Source organism: Tachyglossus aculeatus, chromosome 4 (genome assembly GCF_015852505.1).
Source record: "Tachyglossus aculeatus isolate mTacAcu1 chromosome 4, mTacAcu1.pri, whole genome shotgun sequence".
Classification (NCBI taxonomy): Eukaryota; Metazoa; Chordata; class Mammalia; order Monotremata; family Tachyglossidae; genus Tachyglossus; species Tachyglossus aculeatus.
Genome location: NC_052069.1, coordinates 111,592,950 through 111,607,449, shown reverse-complemented (window position 1 = coordinate 111,607,449; position 14,500 = coordinate 111,592,950). Strand labels below are relative to the sequence as shown.

The 14,500-nt window shown below is 45.6% G+C and overlaps 1 protein-coding gene across 2 annotated transcripts in view; it reads left to right on the top strand.

The window, feature by feature from the left end:
* Nucleotides 1–14,375, top strand: part of LOC119927329 (histo-blood group ABO system transferase 2-like) — a 44,805-nt gene extending 30,430 nt beyond the window's left edge. Inside the window, exons 3-7 of one of the 2 annotated variants that reach the window (XM_038745934.1) lie at nucleotides 4,223–4,279; nucleotides 4,546–4,590; nucleotides 8,034–8,069; nucleotides 8,832–8,966; nucleotides 13,312–14,375. In XM_038745934.1, coding sequence (XP_038601862.1) covers nucleotides 4,223–4,279; nucleotides 4,546–4,590; nucleotides 8,034–8,069; nucleotides 8,832–8,966; nucleotides 13,312–14,002 — 964 coding nt within the window. In that variant the 3' untranslated portion in view covers nucleotides 14,003–14,375. The remainder of the gene's footprint in view (nucleotides 1–4,222; nucleotides 4,280–4,545; nucleotides 4,591–8,033; nucleotides 8,070–8,831; nucleotides 8,967–13,311) is intronic. The other variant, XM_038745935.1, reaches the window with a different exon arrangement.
* The last annotated feature ends 125 nt before the right edge of the window (nucleotides 14,376–14,500 follow it).

Here is a 14,500-nt window from a genome sequence, read left to right as displayed (position 1 = left end):
TTCTCTGTGTGCAAGCACTGCACTAAGCACTTGGGAGAGTACGACATAACAGTAGACATATTCCCTGCCCACAACGAGCTCACAGTCTAAAGACGAGCTAAAAGTCTAGTGGTAGAAATACACTAGATGTACACCCCTCTCCGCGAGTGCTAAGGAAGGTGCGAATAAGTTTATAAAATCCAGAGTTGATTGAAAGGATGATGTGCCTCAGAGTGCTGTGATATCAACTGGGGAAAGTCGTGTTAGAGGAGGTAGAATTTCTGGAAGGCCTCCTCCCTCCCCACTGGAATCCACTTGATGTGGGAAGGGAGTTCTAAGCTGAGGAAACGGCGAGACTGAGGAGAAGCTGGCAGGAGAATCCAGAATGAGATACAGTTAGAAGATCAGCATGGGCACAAAGAAGACAGCGAGTTGAGGGAGAGGAGAGGTAAAGAACAGATAGGTAAAGTAGGGCCAGATGGTGGAGAGCCTCAGAGCTGATTGTGAGGGGTTTTTGTTTGATGCAGAGAGACATAAGAAGCCAGGGGTGGGTTTTGAGGAGAGGAAAAATGTGAACTGAGTGATGCTTTGGGAAGATTATTTATTCTGTGGCTAATGGAACTTCCCCTAGAGAGGAGGGGAAGAAAGGGAGAAGAGATTAAATGCAAATATAAACCACAATGTAGTAGATACTTTCTTGCCAGTTAGTAAAGTTTGGTAGGGATCAGTGAGTTCATTGAGGCTTAAAGATTGCCTGTCATAATCCAGAGTCTGTTAACCAGGTCCCACCAGAACAATTGCCAGGCGGTGTACATTCGTGCTATTATAATCAAGGAAAGCTCTGAAACTGGGAAAATGGGGCTCCCTTCTAATGTTTTCCTAAGCTTATTTTTTTTTCCAACAATTTGAGTGAAGAAGTAAATGTAAAGCAATGTGGATATAAAATGCTGGGGGGAGAGGGAGATAATGGCTGTGCAGAGGGAAAATTTTGAGGATCAACCATGAAAATTCATATGAATATGCTAGTACTATATTTTACAAGCTGGAAATTCCATACAAATTTTTTGGGAAAGTATTTGAAACAAGATTAATATTCCAAGAGTACCAGCTATAGCTCACCATGAAACAGTCTGATTTTATAATAATAATAATGATATTTATTAAGCGCTTACTATATGCCAAGCACTGTTCTAAGTGCTGGGGGAGATACAAGGTAATTAGGTTGTCCCACGTGGGGCTCACAGTCTTAATCCCAATTTTATAGATGCGGGAACTGAGGCACAGAGAAGTTAAGTGACTTGCCCAAAGCTGACAAGTGGTGGAGCTGGGATTAGAACCCACAATCTCTGACTCCCAAGCTCATGCTCTTTCCACTAAGCCAGGCTGCTTCTCTGCTCTAAAATCAAGTCAAATCTGGATTTAAGATGATGTACCGCTCCCAAATTGAATGTCCTCATGGTAATTTTACATAGAAAATGAGACTCGTTCATAACCTCTCCCGAAAAACTCATTCACTCTACAACTCACGTACACCTCGATATATTTGTCTACATAATCAATTAGCGTCATCACAATTTTAAATCAGCAGGAACAGTACAAGCCTCCCCCAAGACGTCTGCTACTCCAAATGAGAATCCAAAGCCAAGCAGAGGCTTTGAAGCTGAACAGAGGAAGTGGAATCTTCTTGTGCTGGATAATCATTTAAGTACTGATTTTAAACGGACATGAATTAAAAATAAACTTCCCCTCAGATTCCCCCACCCCCACCCTGCCTAGGCAAGGGGTCACCTTACACTCAAATTGGTGATTATTTTTTTGTCATGAAGTAGCGTGGCTCAGTGGAAAGAGCACGGGCTTGGGAGTCAGAGGTCATAGGTTCAAATCCCTGCTCCGCCACTTGTCAGCTGTGTGACCTTAGGCAAGCCACTTAACTTCTCTGTGTCTCCGTTACCGCAACTGTCAAATGGGGATTAAGACTGCGAGCCCCATGTGGGACAACCTGGTCACCTTGTATCCCCTCAGCACTTGGAACAGTGCTTTGCACATAGTAAGTGCTTAACAAATGCCATCATTATTATTTATGAATAGCAAGCTACTTCTCAGTGTCTTCTGCTGACTCTTCCTCTGCCTCCTACCCTCTAACCACCGGAGTCCAAGTCCCCTTCAATTCTCCACCTTTTCTCATTCCCTTGGAGAGCTCACTCTACCCCCCAGCTTCAACTATGCTACCTTTCCAGCCCTGATCTCACTCCTCCTCTGTCATCTCAGGACATCTCTATTTTCATGTCAATCCACCAGCGGTCTCACTGATACCTCAAACTTGACATGCCCAAAACAGAATTCCTCATCTTCCCATCCAAATCCTGTCTTCCCCGCTGACAGGAAACCACCACCATTCTCCCTGTCCCACAAGCACGTAACCTCAACGTTATCCCAGACTCATCTCTCATTCAACTCGCCTATTCAGTCTGTCAAGTAGGTCCCTTTGGTTCAACCATCACAACATCTCTAGAATCTACCCTTTCCTCTCCATCCAAACTGCTACCACATTGATTCAGGCACTAATTTTCCACCTTGATTACTGCTTCAGCTTCTTCGCTGACGTCCCTTCCTTCCTGTCTCTCCCCTGTCCAGCCCTCTCCACTCAGTGGGATTCCTCCTTATCTCAAGTGTTATAGGATTTGATGAACAGTCATTCTGTGTATCCACACCCTTAATGATCCTGCAAACTAGTCCTCTTTATTGACCTATGCTATCTCTCCAACCCTGACCTCTCTCCTCCTCTTCAGTTTTCCTGATGCCCCTGATCTAAAATTTCCCTCATCTCTCTTAAGTGAGTTTTTCATTTTCTAGAGGATATTTTTTTCCTTACAAGGACTTCTTTCACTATCAGCTTTGCAGGTTATCTGATCACTCACTATTTCTATTTCTTACTCTGATGAGTCATTCGGTCAATTTATCAGAGGACAACTAAAAAATTCCCCACTTTCAGTCTTCATTTGGTGAATTCTCAGTTAATCATATTTATTGAGCGCTTACTGTTTGCAGAGCACTGTACTAAGCGCTTGGGAAGTACAAGTTGGCAACATATAGAGACAGTCCCTACCCAACAGTGAGCTCAGAGTCTAAAAGGCATTCTGTGTATCCACACCCTTAATGATCCTGCAAACTAGTCCTCTTTATTGACCTATGCTATCTCTCCAACCCTGACCTTTCTCCTCCTCTTCAGTTTTCCTGATGCCCCTGATCTAAAATTTCCCTTATCTCTCTTGGGTGAGTTTTTCATTTTCTAGAGGATATTTTTTTTCCTTACAAGGACTTCTTTCACTATCAGCTTTGCAGGTTATCTGATCACTCATTATTTCTATTTCTTACTCTGACTTCTTTCACTATCAGCTTTGCAGGTTATCTGATCACTCATTATTTTTATTTCTTACTCTGATGAGTCATTCGGTCAATTTATCAGAGGACAACTAAAAAATTCCCCACTTTCAGTCTTCATTTGGTGAATTCTCAGTTAATCATATTTATTGAGCGCTTACTGTTTGCAGAGCACTGTACTAAGCGCTTGGGAAGTACAAGTTGGCAACATATAGAGACAGTCCCTACCCAACAGTGAGCTCAGAGTCTAAAAGGCATTCTGTGTATCCACACCCTTAATGATCCTGCAAACTAGTCCTCTTTATTGACCTATGCTATCTCTCCAACCCTGACCTTTCTCCTCCTCTTCAGTTTTCCTGATGCCCCTGATCTAAAATTTCCCTTATCTCTCTTGGGTGAGTTTTTCATTTTCTAGAGGATATTTTTTTTCCTTACAAGGACTTCTTTCACTATCAGCTTTGCAGGTTATCTGATCACTCATTATTTTTATTTCTTACTCTGATGAGTCATTCGGTCAATTTATCAGAGGACAACTAAAAAATTCCCCACTTTCAGTCTTCGTTTGGTGAATTCTCAGTTAATCATATTTATTGAGCACTTGCTGTGTGCAGAGCCCTGTGCAAAACACTTGGGAGAGTACAATGTAACAGAGTTGCTTTGCCCACAAGGATCTTACAGTCTAGAGGAGAAGCTGACAGTCTAGTATGTAACACCTCCTACTCATTTCAAAATTTGTACCCTTCCTGCTCTCCACTTTGGATTTCATTTATATAGACAGGAGTACTAAGAATCCATCTCTACCTTGTTTAAGGGTGTGTGTGTGTGTGTGGTTAGACTAAGCTCTGGTGCTTTCTTTTCACAGCCAGGGTTTCTTGGATCTAAAAGGCAATCATCTGGATCTTCCAACAGAGCAGCCAAGGTAAACTGTAATTAACCCAAAAAGAAATAATTTAGACAGGCACTTCCCTGAATCGCTGAATATGCAGCATTTGTGATAAAATAGGCTGTGGACGTTTTTCTTCCACAGCCTGAGATTCCCTGTCAAAGTGATTCTGATTTAGAACTCCAACTATTACTGTTTGGGCTGGCATATAATCTACCAAATTCTAGGCAAATAAACCATGCAGGATCTGTTAAATAGTTGTCTGTGAATGGGTAAATATCCTGGTTTTCTTTCCACTGTAGCTGTGCCACATACCAGAATGACCTGCCGGTTGTGAAGCTAATGAGGTATCCTTATTTGAATTTCTTTCATGTTCACTAACCCTTGCTGAGCACTTCTCTATGAATGACAGTGATATAGACTCTCTTGGGAATTCACAAAATCCTGGGGGATCATTTCCAAGGTGAGGACAAAAAAAAAAAATTGGTGATTCTCGATATAAACTGACACCATCCCATTTATGTTGAGCGTCCAATACTGACCAGTGCAGTGTTCCATTCAGGTGATTTCTAAGCATCAATGCAAGCTGGACACCCAGCCAATGTTAAGATTCAATGTCAATAATAATAGTGGCATTTGTTAAGCGCTTACTATGTGCAAAGCACTGTTCTAAGCGCTGGGGAGGTTACAAGGTGATCAGGTTGTCCCACTGGGGGCTCACAGTTTTATTAATAATAATAATAATGATGGCATTCATTAAGCGCTTACTATGTGCAAAGCACTGTTCTAAGCACTGGGGAGGTTACAAGGTGATAAGGTTGTCCCACAGGGGGCTCACAATCTTAATCCCCATTTTACAGATGAGGTAACTGAGGCACAGAGAAGTTAAGTGACTTGCCCAAAGTCACATAGTTGACAGTTGGCGGAGCTGGGATTTCAACCTATGACCTTTGACTCCAAAGCCCATGCTCTTTCCACTGTTCCACGCTGTTTCTCTTCTCTTCTCTATCAAGCCCACTCTTCTGATCTGAGGTGATGACGATAATGGCACTGTTCTAAGCGCTGGGGTAAATACGAGCTAATCAGGTTGGACACAGCCTGTGCCCTGTATGGGGCTCACAGCATTAATCCCCATTTTACAGATGGGGAAACCGAGGCACAGAGAAGTGAAGTGATTTGCCCAAGGTCACACAGCCAACAAGTGGTGGAGCCGGGATTAGAACCCAGGTCCTTCTGACTCCTGGGCCGGGCTGTATCCATTAGGCCATGTGATTCTCCCACTTAGGGACTCTGACACCTTCAGCAGTTTGAGAACACAAGGTTCAGAGCTTTTCAGTTGCCAACACATCACCTTCATAAACTTGATAATGGCATTTTGGAGCAGCGTGGGGAGAAGCTCGTTGTGGGCAGGGAATGCGTCTGCTGTTATAGTGTACCCTCCCAAGCACTTAGTACAGTGCTCCGCACACAGTAAGTGCTCAATAAATATGATTGATCGAATGAATGAATGAGGAAGAGGAGGAGGAGGAATGGAGAATCACTGGTGCTGATATTTGCATAGCCGGGAGCCCTCAGCTAGTGGAAGGAGAGCTGTAAGGTGGATGTTCTCCGAAAATCAAAGCCTGGCTTTCAAACATCTGCAGCTGGTTCTAGAACAACAAACCCAGAAGGAAATTGATATTTTGAGATTTGTTATTTTCGCCCATTTCTACTTGTGGAACACTTCCCTAATTTTAAACCAGCGTCCTTACAGCAACTGTGAGAGCAAAACTGAAGTCCTTTTACAACCTCATTTTACAGAGACACTGAATCCCTGAGAGATTACACAACATTGAATCCTTTTCTGCCAAATGCTCCCAGGCTCGGAGAACAGTTTTTGAGAGACTAAGTGGTTCTTCCTTAAGTGGTTGAATAAGCGGTTTAATCATTACCTCATTCCGCCCCCCCCAATCCTTTGCGGAGAGCAGCAGATCAAAGATTCGCCCTGACAGTATTGTGTTTCACTTCTGTCAGTTGAAAAGTGATAGAAGGGTTGTGGGTTCTCTGGTGATAAGGCCACGGTTTTACCATTTTTTTTCCTGCACTCCTAAACGGTGTGGGTGCGCCTTCCTGGACTTTTGGTAGTGGAATTCCATCAGTTCACCGTTCTCCGAGCCTGGGAGCATTTGGCAGAAAAGGATTCAGTGTAAATGGATTCATTCAATCGTACTTACTGAGCGCTTACCGTGTGCAGAGCACTGTACTAAGTGCTTGGGAAGTACAAGTTGGTAACATATAGAGACGGTCCCTACCCAACAGCGGGCTCACAGTCTAGAAGGGGGAGACAGACAACAAAACAAAACATATTAACAAAATAAATAGAATAAATATGTACAAATAAAATAAATAGAGTAATAAATACGTATAAACATATATACATACATACAGGTGCTGTGGGGAGGGGAAGGAGGTAAGGTGGGGGGGATAAGGAGGGGGCGGCAAAGATGATAAACTTTGACCAAGAGGCAGATCTTATTTAATACTGGTCTCGCTCTTTCAGTGCTTGGACGAGGGCATTGCACTCGGTAAATGTGAAGATATCAAATATTGACACCATGACCCATCTGTGTCCTTTTACTCATTAGTATTGAGTAATGGGGAGAATTACGGGGAGAACGTGCTGTGTTCCACTTCTGCGTATCCCCTGCTTGGGGAAAAATGTGGGGAGGGGGAGAATAGATCTTACTGTCCTTGCAGGCTTTCCTCAGCAGGGCTCCAAGGCCCCATCGAGAGGGCAGGGAGCAGACCGTGGCCGCCCAGATAGTGACTATCCCTTCCAAACAGGCCAACTTTCTGCAGAGAACAGGAAGTGGGGGAAAGGTGGGGGGTTGGAGAAGAGGGTTTGCTTCCTCTCTCTGTGACTACTAGAAGTTGCTCTGCCAGCAGAGGCCCGGTGGGAGAGGGGAGACCGTTATTTCGATCGTTTCCCATTGGTTAAACGCAACATGCTTGCTGTCATGAGACTTCACTATGTAAAGAGGTGGTTGTCCACCCCAGGATCACCCTGCCCTGTGCTGGTTTCTCAGAGTCCAGAAGGCACAGGGGCAGGGATGGGCACTTTTACTCAGTTGTCTTTATTGAGCACTTACTGGGTGCAGAGCTGTGTACTTGGGACTGCTTGGGAGAGTACAGTATAACAATAAGCCAACACATTCCCTGCCTACAAAGAGCTGCTGCCGAAGTGATCAGGGGAGGGGCAGCAGCATTCCTGACAGCCTGGGTTTTTGCTGCTGGTTGTTCTAACATTAGCAATTCTGGCCCTCTTTAAAAATAAAATAAAATAAAATTGTATTTTGTAAGCGTTCACTATGTACCAGGCGAGCACAAACTAATCAGGTTGGACACAATCCACGTCCCACATGGGGGTCACATTCTTAATCCCCATTTTACAGATGAGGCAACTAAGGCACGGAGAAGTGAAATGACTTGGCCAAGGCCGCACGTAGCAGACAAGTGGAGGAGCCAGGATTGGAACTCAGGTCCTCTGACGCCGGGGCCCTTTCCACCTGGTCACACCGCTTGATCAACGCTAACATTTTAAATCCATGTATTCCAAAATGAAAGTTTAGAGGATTACCACTTCTCAGAGATTTCCGGTTCAGGTAGATCTGTCCTGTGATGTCCTGGGGGTTTGGATTGCTAACGGATCAGTTGATTGCCTGATTTTAGCAGGGTACACTTATCAGGCTTCCAAAATATTCTTGCCTAAAAACTGTTTCTTCTATATTTCCATTTTCTCTTCTTTTTTTAGGATGATTTACCCCAAACCACAAGTTCTACATCCCCCGTAAGTTATTGAAAATAATAATAATTGTAATTAAGGTACTTGTTAAGTGCTTACTATGTGCCAGGCACTGATCTAAATGCTGGGTTGGATACAAGCAAATCGGGTTGGACACAAGCCCTGTCCCGTGTGGGCTCACAGTCTCAGTCCCCATTTTACAGGTGAGGTAACGGAGGCACAGAGAAGCAAAGCGACCTGTCCGAGGTCACTCAGCAGACAAGTGGCGGAGCCGGGATTAGAACCCATGACCTTCTGACTCCCAGGACTCTCTTTCCACTATGTCATGCTGGTATTGGCCAAGAGAGGGGTTAAAAGTGGCTCCCAGATTCCAGTAAAGCCTTTGGTTTCTGTTGGTCATGAGCTGGTCTATTTTGTACTCTGCACAGTGGGGTTCGCTTTTCCTCACACTTCTTGGCTGCTTTCTGCAGGGCCTTGGACCAGGTGAAGTTTATGTTTTTTTGTATTCCCACTCTCTAGTCTATAGCCTGGGGTCCAATCTGCTCTTCCACCCCTTAGGTCCTTAAACTGGGCCGGAGTGGGTCCGTGAGCGGGATCGGTGCAGTAACCCCAGATGTCATTTTCGGGGCTTGCTTAGTCCCACGGTCAGCTGGGTGACGTCCCAGCTGAGGGACAGAGTTCTAAGGCTGGAGATGGGCAGGTTCACGAGTGAATTCGCTAACTGGGAGAACTGGAAGCCTGGACAGTCGCTTCTGTTGATGGACTGTGATGGGCTCTTAATAGCTGATTATTTTTTATTCTACTCAGGAGAAATGACGTCCTGGTAATTACTCCCTGGCTTGCTCCAGTGGTCTGGGAAGGAACTTTTAACATTGACATCATAAATGAGCAATTCAAGCAAAGGAACATCACTGTGGGACTGACGGTGTTTGCCATCAAAAAGTAAGTGAATGAGAGAACAGGAGCACAAACCAGAAAAAGCCGGCATGGGAAGAGGGATGGGAAACTCAACTCTGGCTTCTTTGTAAGTGGGCGTGGAGGAGAAAAAAGCAGTCTGCCCACCCCCAGTCCCTTTCTTGGGCTAAACTCAGGGAGGTTATGCGGAGGTCAAAAAAAAAAAAAAAAAAGAACAAACATAGAGGGGTGGGGGTGGTTTTCAGACAACCCTCCTTGTTACCTGAATAAAGGTTCTGGGATTTCTATAGGTGATGAAAGAGGGTTTGGGTGACATAATGATCACCTGCAGTTGCTCACTACTCCTTAGAGGTTGCTGTCTGCAGGGCGGAAAAGAAGAATTCTCCCTAGATGCCGGGTCTGCTAGGCGGGAACTAGCAAGATTGGAGAAAGGTTCCACGTAACTAGATCAGGAAGATAGAAATGGGTTCTGGGAAACGTTGCTGGACTTGGGAGGACCCAGAGTCCAGAGTAACCAGCGAAAGAGGCCAAGTCTCTCGAAGCCAGAGTAGGGGAGACTTCGATTTCTGCCCAACTTCCCCCATGTACCCTGCCTGGGAGACAGGGGACTCTTCCTTTCTTGTTCTTCACATTCACTGGACAAATATCAGATCTCCACTTTGGCTCCTCTACATTCTCCTGCCCACCGCACACCACCTGTGAGAGTTTGATTAAGGCTCGACACTTAATCCATACCCTGATGGAACCCAAAACGCTTGTACTTCTCAAACCGAGAGCCTTTCTCCACGACATTCGATTTTCCTCCCAACCAAGATAGTCTCTGGCACGGAGGGCACCCTGCCATTTCCTTTTTGTGGAATTTAGTCACTGAGCAGTTTGAAAACTGCTTCTGTTGTGATCGGGTTTGTCTGATATCCATTTTGTTTTCCCATCCCTTCCTCCCATCCCTTTGTACACCCTTCTTCATCGTCCAGGTGTTTTTGGGTTTGGGGGCATGAGGGTTGAATGACATCGAGGGAGAGGGGGTCATTAGGGAGGCGAGGAGGAGGAAATGCGGGAGAGTCTTAGCTTTAAGGGGTCGGCCTGTGCCTCCGCCTTCCATGTCGGGGCCGCAGCAGGTTTTACTCGACTGCGATGGAGCCAGACAGGAACGGAGTCAACCTTGACGGCTGTTGGCGTGGTCAGGATGACGGTGTAAGGGCCCTTCCACTTAGGCTCCAAGCCGGAGGCGGTGAATTTCTTGACCAGGACCAAGTCCCCGGGTTGGAAGGCGTGTGCGGGTGCAGAGGTGGGAACTGGCAGGGCGTTTCGGACAGATTTCAGGAGTGTTCCCTGCGTTTTCTGGAGACCCTGCTGGAACTTAATCAAGGAAGAATTAGTAGCGTCCGCCCTGAGTCCCTCCCTGATTAGAGGGAGGATTGGCGGGGGTCTACCAAACAGAATCTCAAAAGGTGCGGGACCCGACTTATTGGGGGTACATCGGCTTCGGAGTAGGGCCAGTGGGAGGAGCATGACCCAATTTTCCTGAGTTTCAAGGACCAGTTTGGTGAGGAATTCCTTAAGAGTCCGGTTGGTCCTTTCTACCTGACCTGAACTCTGTGGTTGATAGGCACAGTGTAATTTCCATTCTATTCCTAAAGCTTTGGCTATGCCTTGGGACACTTTGGCTATGAATGCTGGACCATTTTCAGGCCCGAGTCCCAGTGGGAGACCAAATCGCGGGAGAAGTTCATTTAGAATCTTTTTCACCACTACCATGGCTGTCTCGTGTTTAACTGGGAAAGCTTCTACCCACCCTGAAAAAGTGTCAACAAATACCAGGAGGTATCGATAGCCTGCCGCGGGGGGTTTCACCTCCGTAAAGTCTACCTCCCAGTTTTCTCCTGGCTGCCATCCCGGCAATCTGACTCCTGAGGGAGCAGCCTACCCCTGCTTCGCATTTACCTGTGCACATGTTCCACACCGGGTGGTTATGCTAGCTAAGGGGCTGTCCAAGTGTGGGATAAAGTACCTATCTCTCAACAACAAGCCCATCTTTCATAACCCCAGATGGGTGATCTGCTGTAGCCGCGTGATCCATTCTTTCCCTACTTCCTCAGGGACAAAAATTCTTCCCTCTGGAAGGACCCACCATCCTGACCCGTCTCTAGTCCCCCCTTTTTGTTTTGCGAAGGAATCATCCGAGGGGGAGTAGTGAGGGGCCGGTGTATCATTAGGGTCAAAAACAGAGCATAAGGGGGCAACGCCGGGAGGGGACTTTGCCGCCTCTCGGGCAGCCTCATCCGCCTCCTGATTGCCAGTGGCCTCTGTTTTTAGGACCATATCTGTTTTTACTGCCTTGTAAAGGTTGTTGTTATCTGCCGTATGGCCTTGTATAAATAGGTGTGTAAATTCTGTTATCTTCTGTTGTCACTGTCTTGTCAGGATGTCATCTGACCTAGGACCTCACATAGATAAGTGTTACTTGTTTAATGGCCTTGAAGGCATCTGTTGCAGACAATACAAAAAGGAGTTGTTCTCTCAGCCTGCACAAAATGGAGTCAGTCATGTCAAGTCCGCTAGTGGACAACAGGGATGGCTTTTGTCAGGCAGATCAGGGTGGGGGAGCCCTTTGTTAGGCAGGTTTTGTGGCGGGAAGTTTTGGCGGGCATTCTTCTTCCATGAAGAAGGGTGTACAAAGGGATGGGAGGAAGGGATGGGAAAACAAAATGGATATCAGACAAACCCGATCACAACACTTCTTCAGGTTTACTGTAAAGTCCTTTGTGTTTCCATTAATACAAATAAAAGAGCAATGAGTGGCAAAGGAGTAAAGTGTTTTAGTGCTGGACATAACAATGATTTGTATTAAAACATCAGTCATGATGGTGTTTTTGAGCTGTTGCCCCACCCCCAACCCGCTAATTGTCTGTATATATGTATATGTTTGTATGTATTTATTACTCTATTTATTTTACTCGTACATATTTATTCTATTTATTTTATTTTGTTAATTTGTTTTGTTGTCCGTCTCCCCCTTCTAGACAGTGAGCCTGCTGTTGGGTAGGGACCGTCTCTATATGTTGCCAACTTGTACTTCCCAAGCGCTTAGTACAGTGCTCTGCACACAGTAAGCGCTCAATAAATACGATTGAATGAATGAATGAATGAATGAAAAGATTCTTAAACTCACTGGGGTCAGGGAATGCGTCTACCAAATCTGTAGTATTGTCCTCTCCCAAGTGCTTAGCACTGGGCTCTGCGCCCCGTAAGTATTCAGCACGTGCCTTTGATTATTTGATTGATTCTGCTACATCTAGTTCTGCGGAATGGATAGTTGTTAGAGAGGAAGAGCAAGCTTGCTCAGGACTGCCAGAAGCAGAATGTTTTCATCGCTGCAGTCAGTGGGATATTCTGGGAGGGGACTGATTTCCCAGCCCGCAGGATGATGAGCCTCCATCCCCCTCCTTTTCTCCTCTCCCCGCTGCCAAGTGAGCTTGGAGCTGAGCTCTCCTGGGAGCAAAGCCCAGGGAAGTGACTCAGCTGAACCTGGCTGTTTGGCTGTAAAGCCCTGCCTCCCTGAGATCCAGCCAGAAAGATCTACAAATGGCAATGTATTCCATTCTACCAGAGATAAAAGAATAACTAATGGGGTTCTATTTGATCCTTAGCTTCATTTGGGGGGCGGGGGGGGGGTGTATTTGAATCTCAATCCAATTTCCCAGCTTCTCCCCAAGCAAACCTCGCAGGCTGCAAATAATAATCATGATATCCGTTAAGCACTTACTAGATGCCAAGTACAGCTTGAAGCACTGGGTTAGATACAAGATACTTAGGTTGGACACAGTCCCTCTACCGCAAGGGGCTCACAGACTTAATCTCCATTTTACAGCTGGGCACAGAGAAGTTAAGTGACTTGTCCAAGGTCATCTAGCAGACAAATGGTAGACAGGGATTAGAACCCAGCTCCTGAGTTCCCGGCTCTTTTCATTAGGCCATGCTGCTTCCATAATAATGAATAGTTTAACTACACGATTAGTTAATCAGATCTTTAGTTTGCCTGCTTTGAGGGCCATGGCGGCTGGGACTTACTCAAGATTCTGGATTGGAACCTGGACAGAGATCCTAATTCCATATGTTCTTTCAGTAGCCTGAAGTACGGGATGGCTGGCATTGGTTCTGCTTTGTGAGCATACAGCTGAGTGCCTGCAATTTTGATCCAATCCGAGAAGCACCGCGAAGGATTCAAATAGGCATATATTAGATTAGTCAATTTTAGACAATCCTGGTCTAATATAGGTACAGTCCAGTGGCTGTAAAAAGGAAATATGTTTTCAACTACTTGTTACCCAGAAATGGATGCCTCTATCTCATTTTGAAATCTCGCGTGCAGGTACGTGGTCTTCCTGAAGTTGTTCCTGGAAACCGCAGAGAAGCACTTCATGGTGGGGCACAAGGTGAATTATTACGTCTACACAGACCGACCAGCTGACGTCCCTGCCGTCCCCCTCCGAGAGGGAAGGAAGTTGGTCGTCCTGGAAGTCCAGAATTACGCCCGCTGGCAGGACGTCTCCATGCACCGCATGGAGATGATTAGCTACTTCGCCCAGCAACGCTTCCACCGGGAAGTAGACTATCTTGTGTGCGCTGACGTAGATATGAAGTTCAGCGACCACGTCGGGGTGGAGATTCTCAGCCCTCTGTTCGGCACTCTCCACCCGGGCTTCTACGGGGCCGAACGGAGATCCTTCACCTACGAGCGGCGGCCTTTGTCTCAAGCCTACATTCCCCCAGATGAGGGGGACTTCTACTATATGGGGGCCTTTTTTGGAGGGACAGTGAACGAGGTGTACAAACTCACCAAGGAGTGTCACCAAGCCATGATGATGGACAAGCGCAATAACATTGAAGCAGTTTGGCACGATGAAAGCCACTTAAACAAATATTTGCTTTACCATAAGCCAACCAAAGTTCTTTCCCCAGAATACATGTGGGATGAGCAACTTCTGGGAAGGCCGGCCATCCTTCAGAAATTGAGGTATGTTGCTGTGCCAAAGAACCATGACGAAATTCGGAACAGATGAGAACCTTCCTCTGGAAAGGATCGCTGAAAGATTATGATAACAGACATTTAAGACTTTGCCCTGATTTCCTTCTTACTGTCTTTGTGATCAGTTGAAAGAGAAGAATGTAACCTCCTGCTTATTCAGAAGACAGTTTGAACTAATGTGGGAAAAAAAATTTGTATTCACTGCTAGCTAGTTCACTCATTTAAAAAAAATCACTTAATCAGACTGCTTGTTTACAGATTGTTTGAATAGACTGTTCCACTCTTAAATTGGTCACCCCAAATGTTCTCCTGCCGAAGAGTCCATTTTCATGGTATTTGGAATATTTAAAATTGGGTTCTTCCATGCTAAATAAGAACAGGAGAATAAAACCCAAGGGAGTCTCTTTGCTGCTTTTCATGTTTGGTTTTTCTGAACAAAAAAACAGGGAATAAATGAAACCAAAGTGAAGCTTTTCTAGGGTTATGTGAATACTCCCACTGATAGGAAGGCTCAGTCTAAACAAAAAACTAG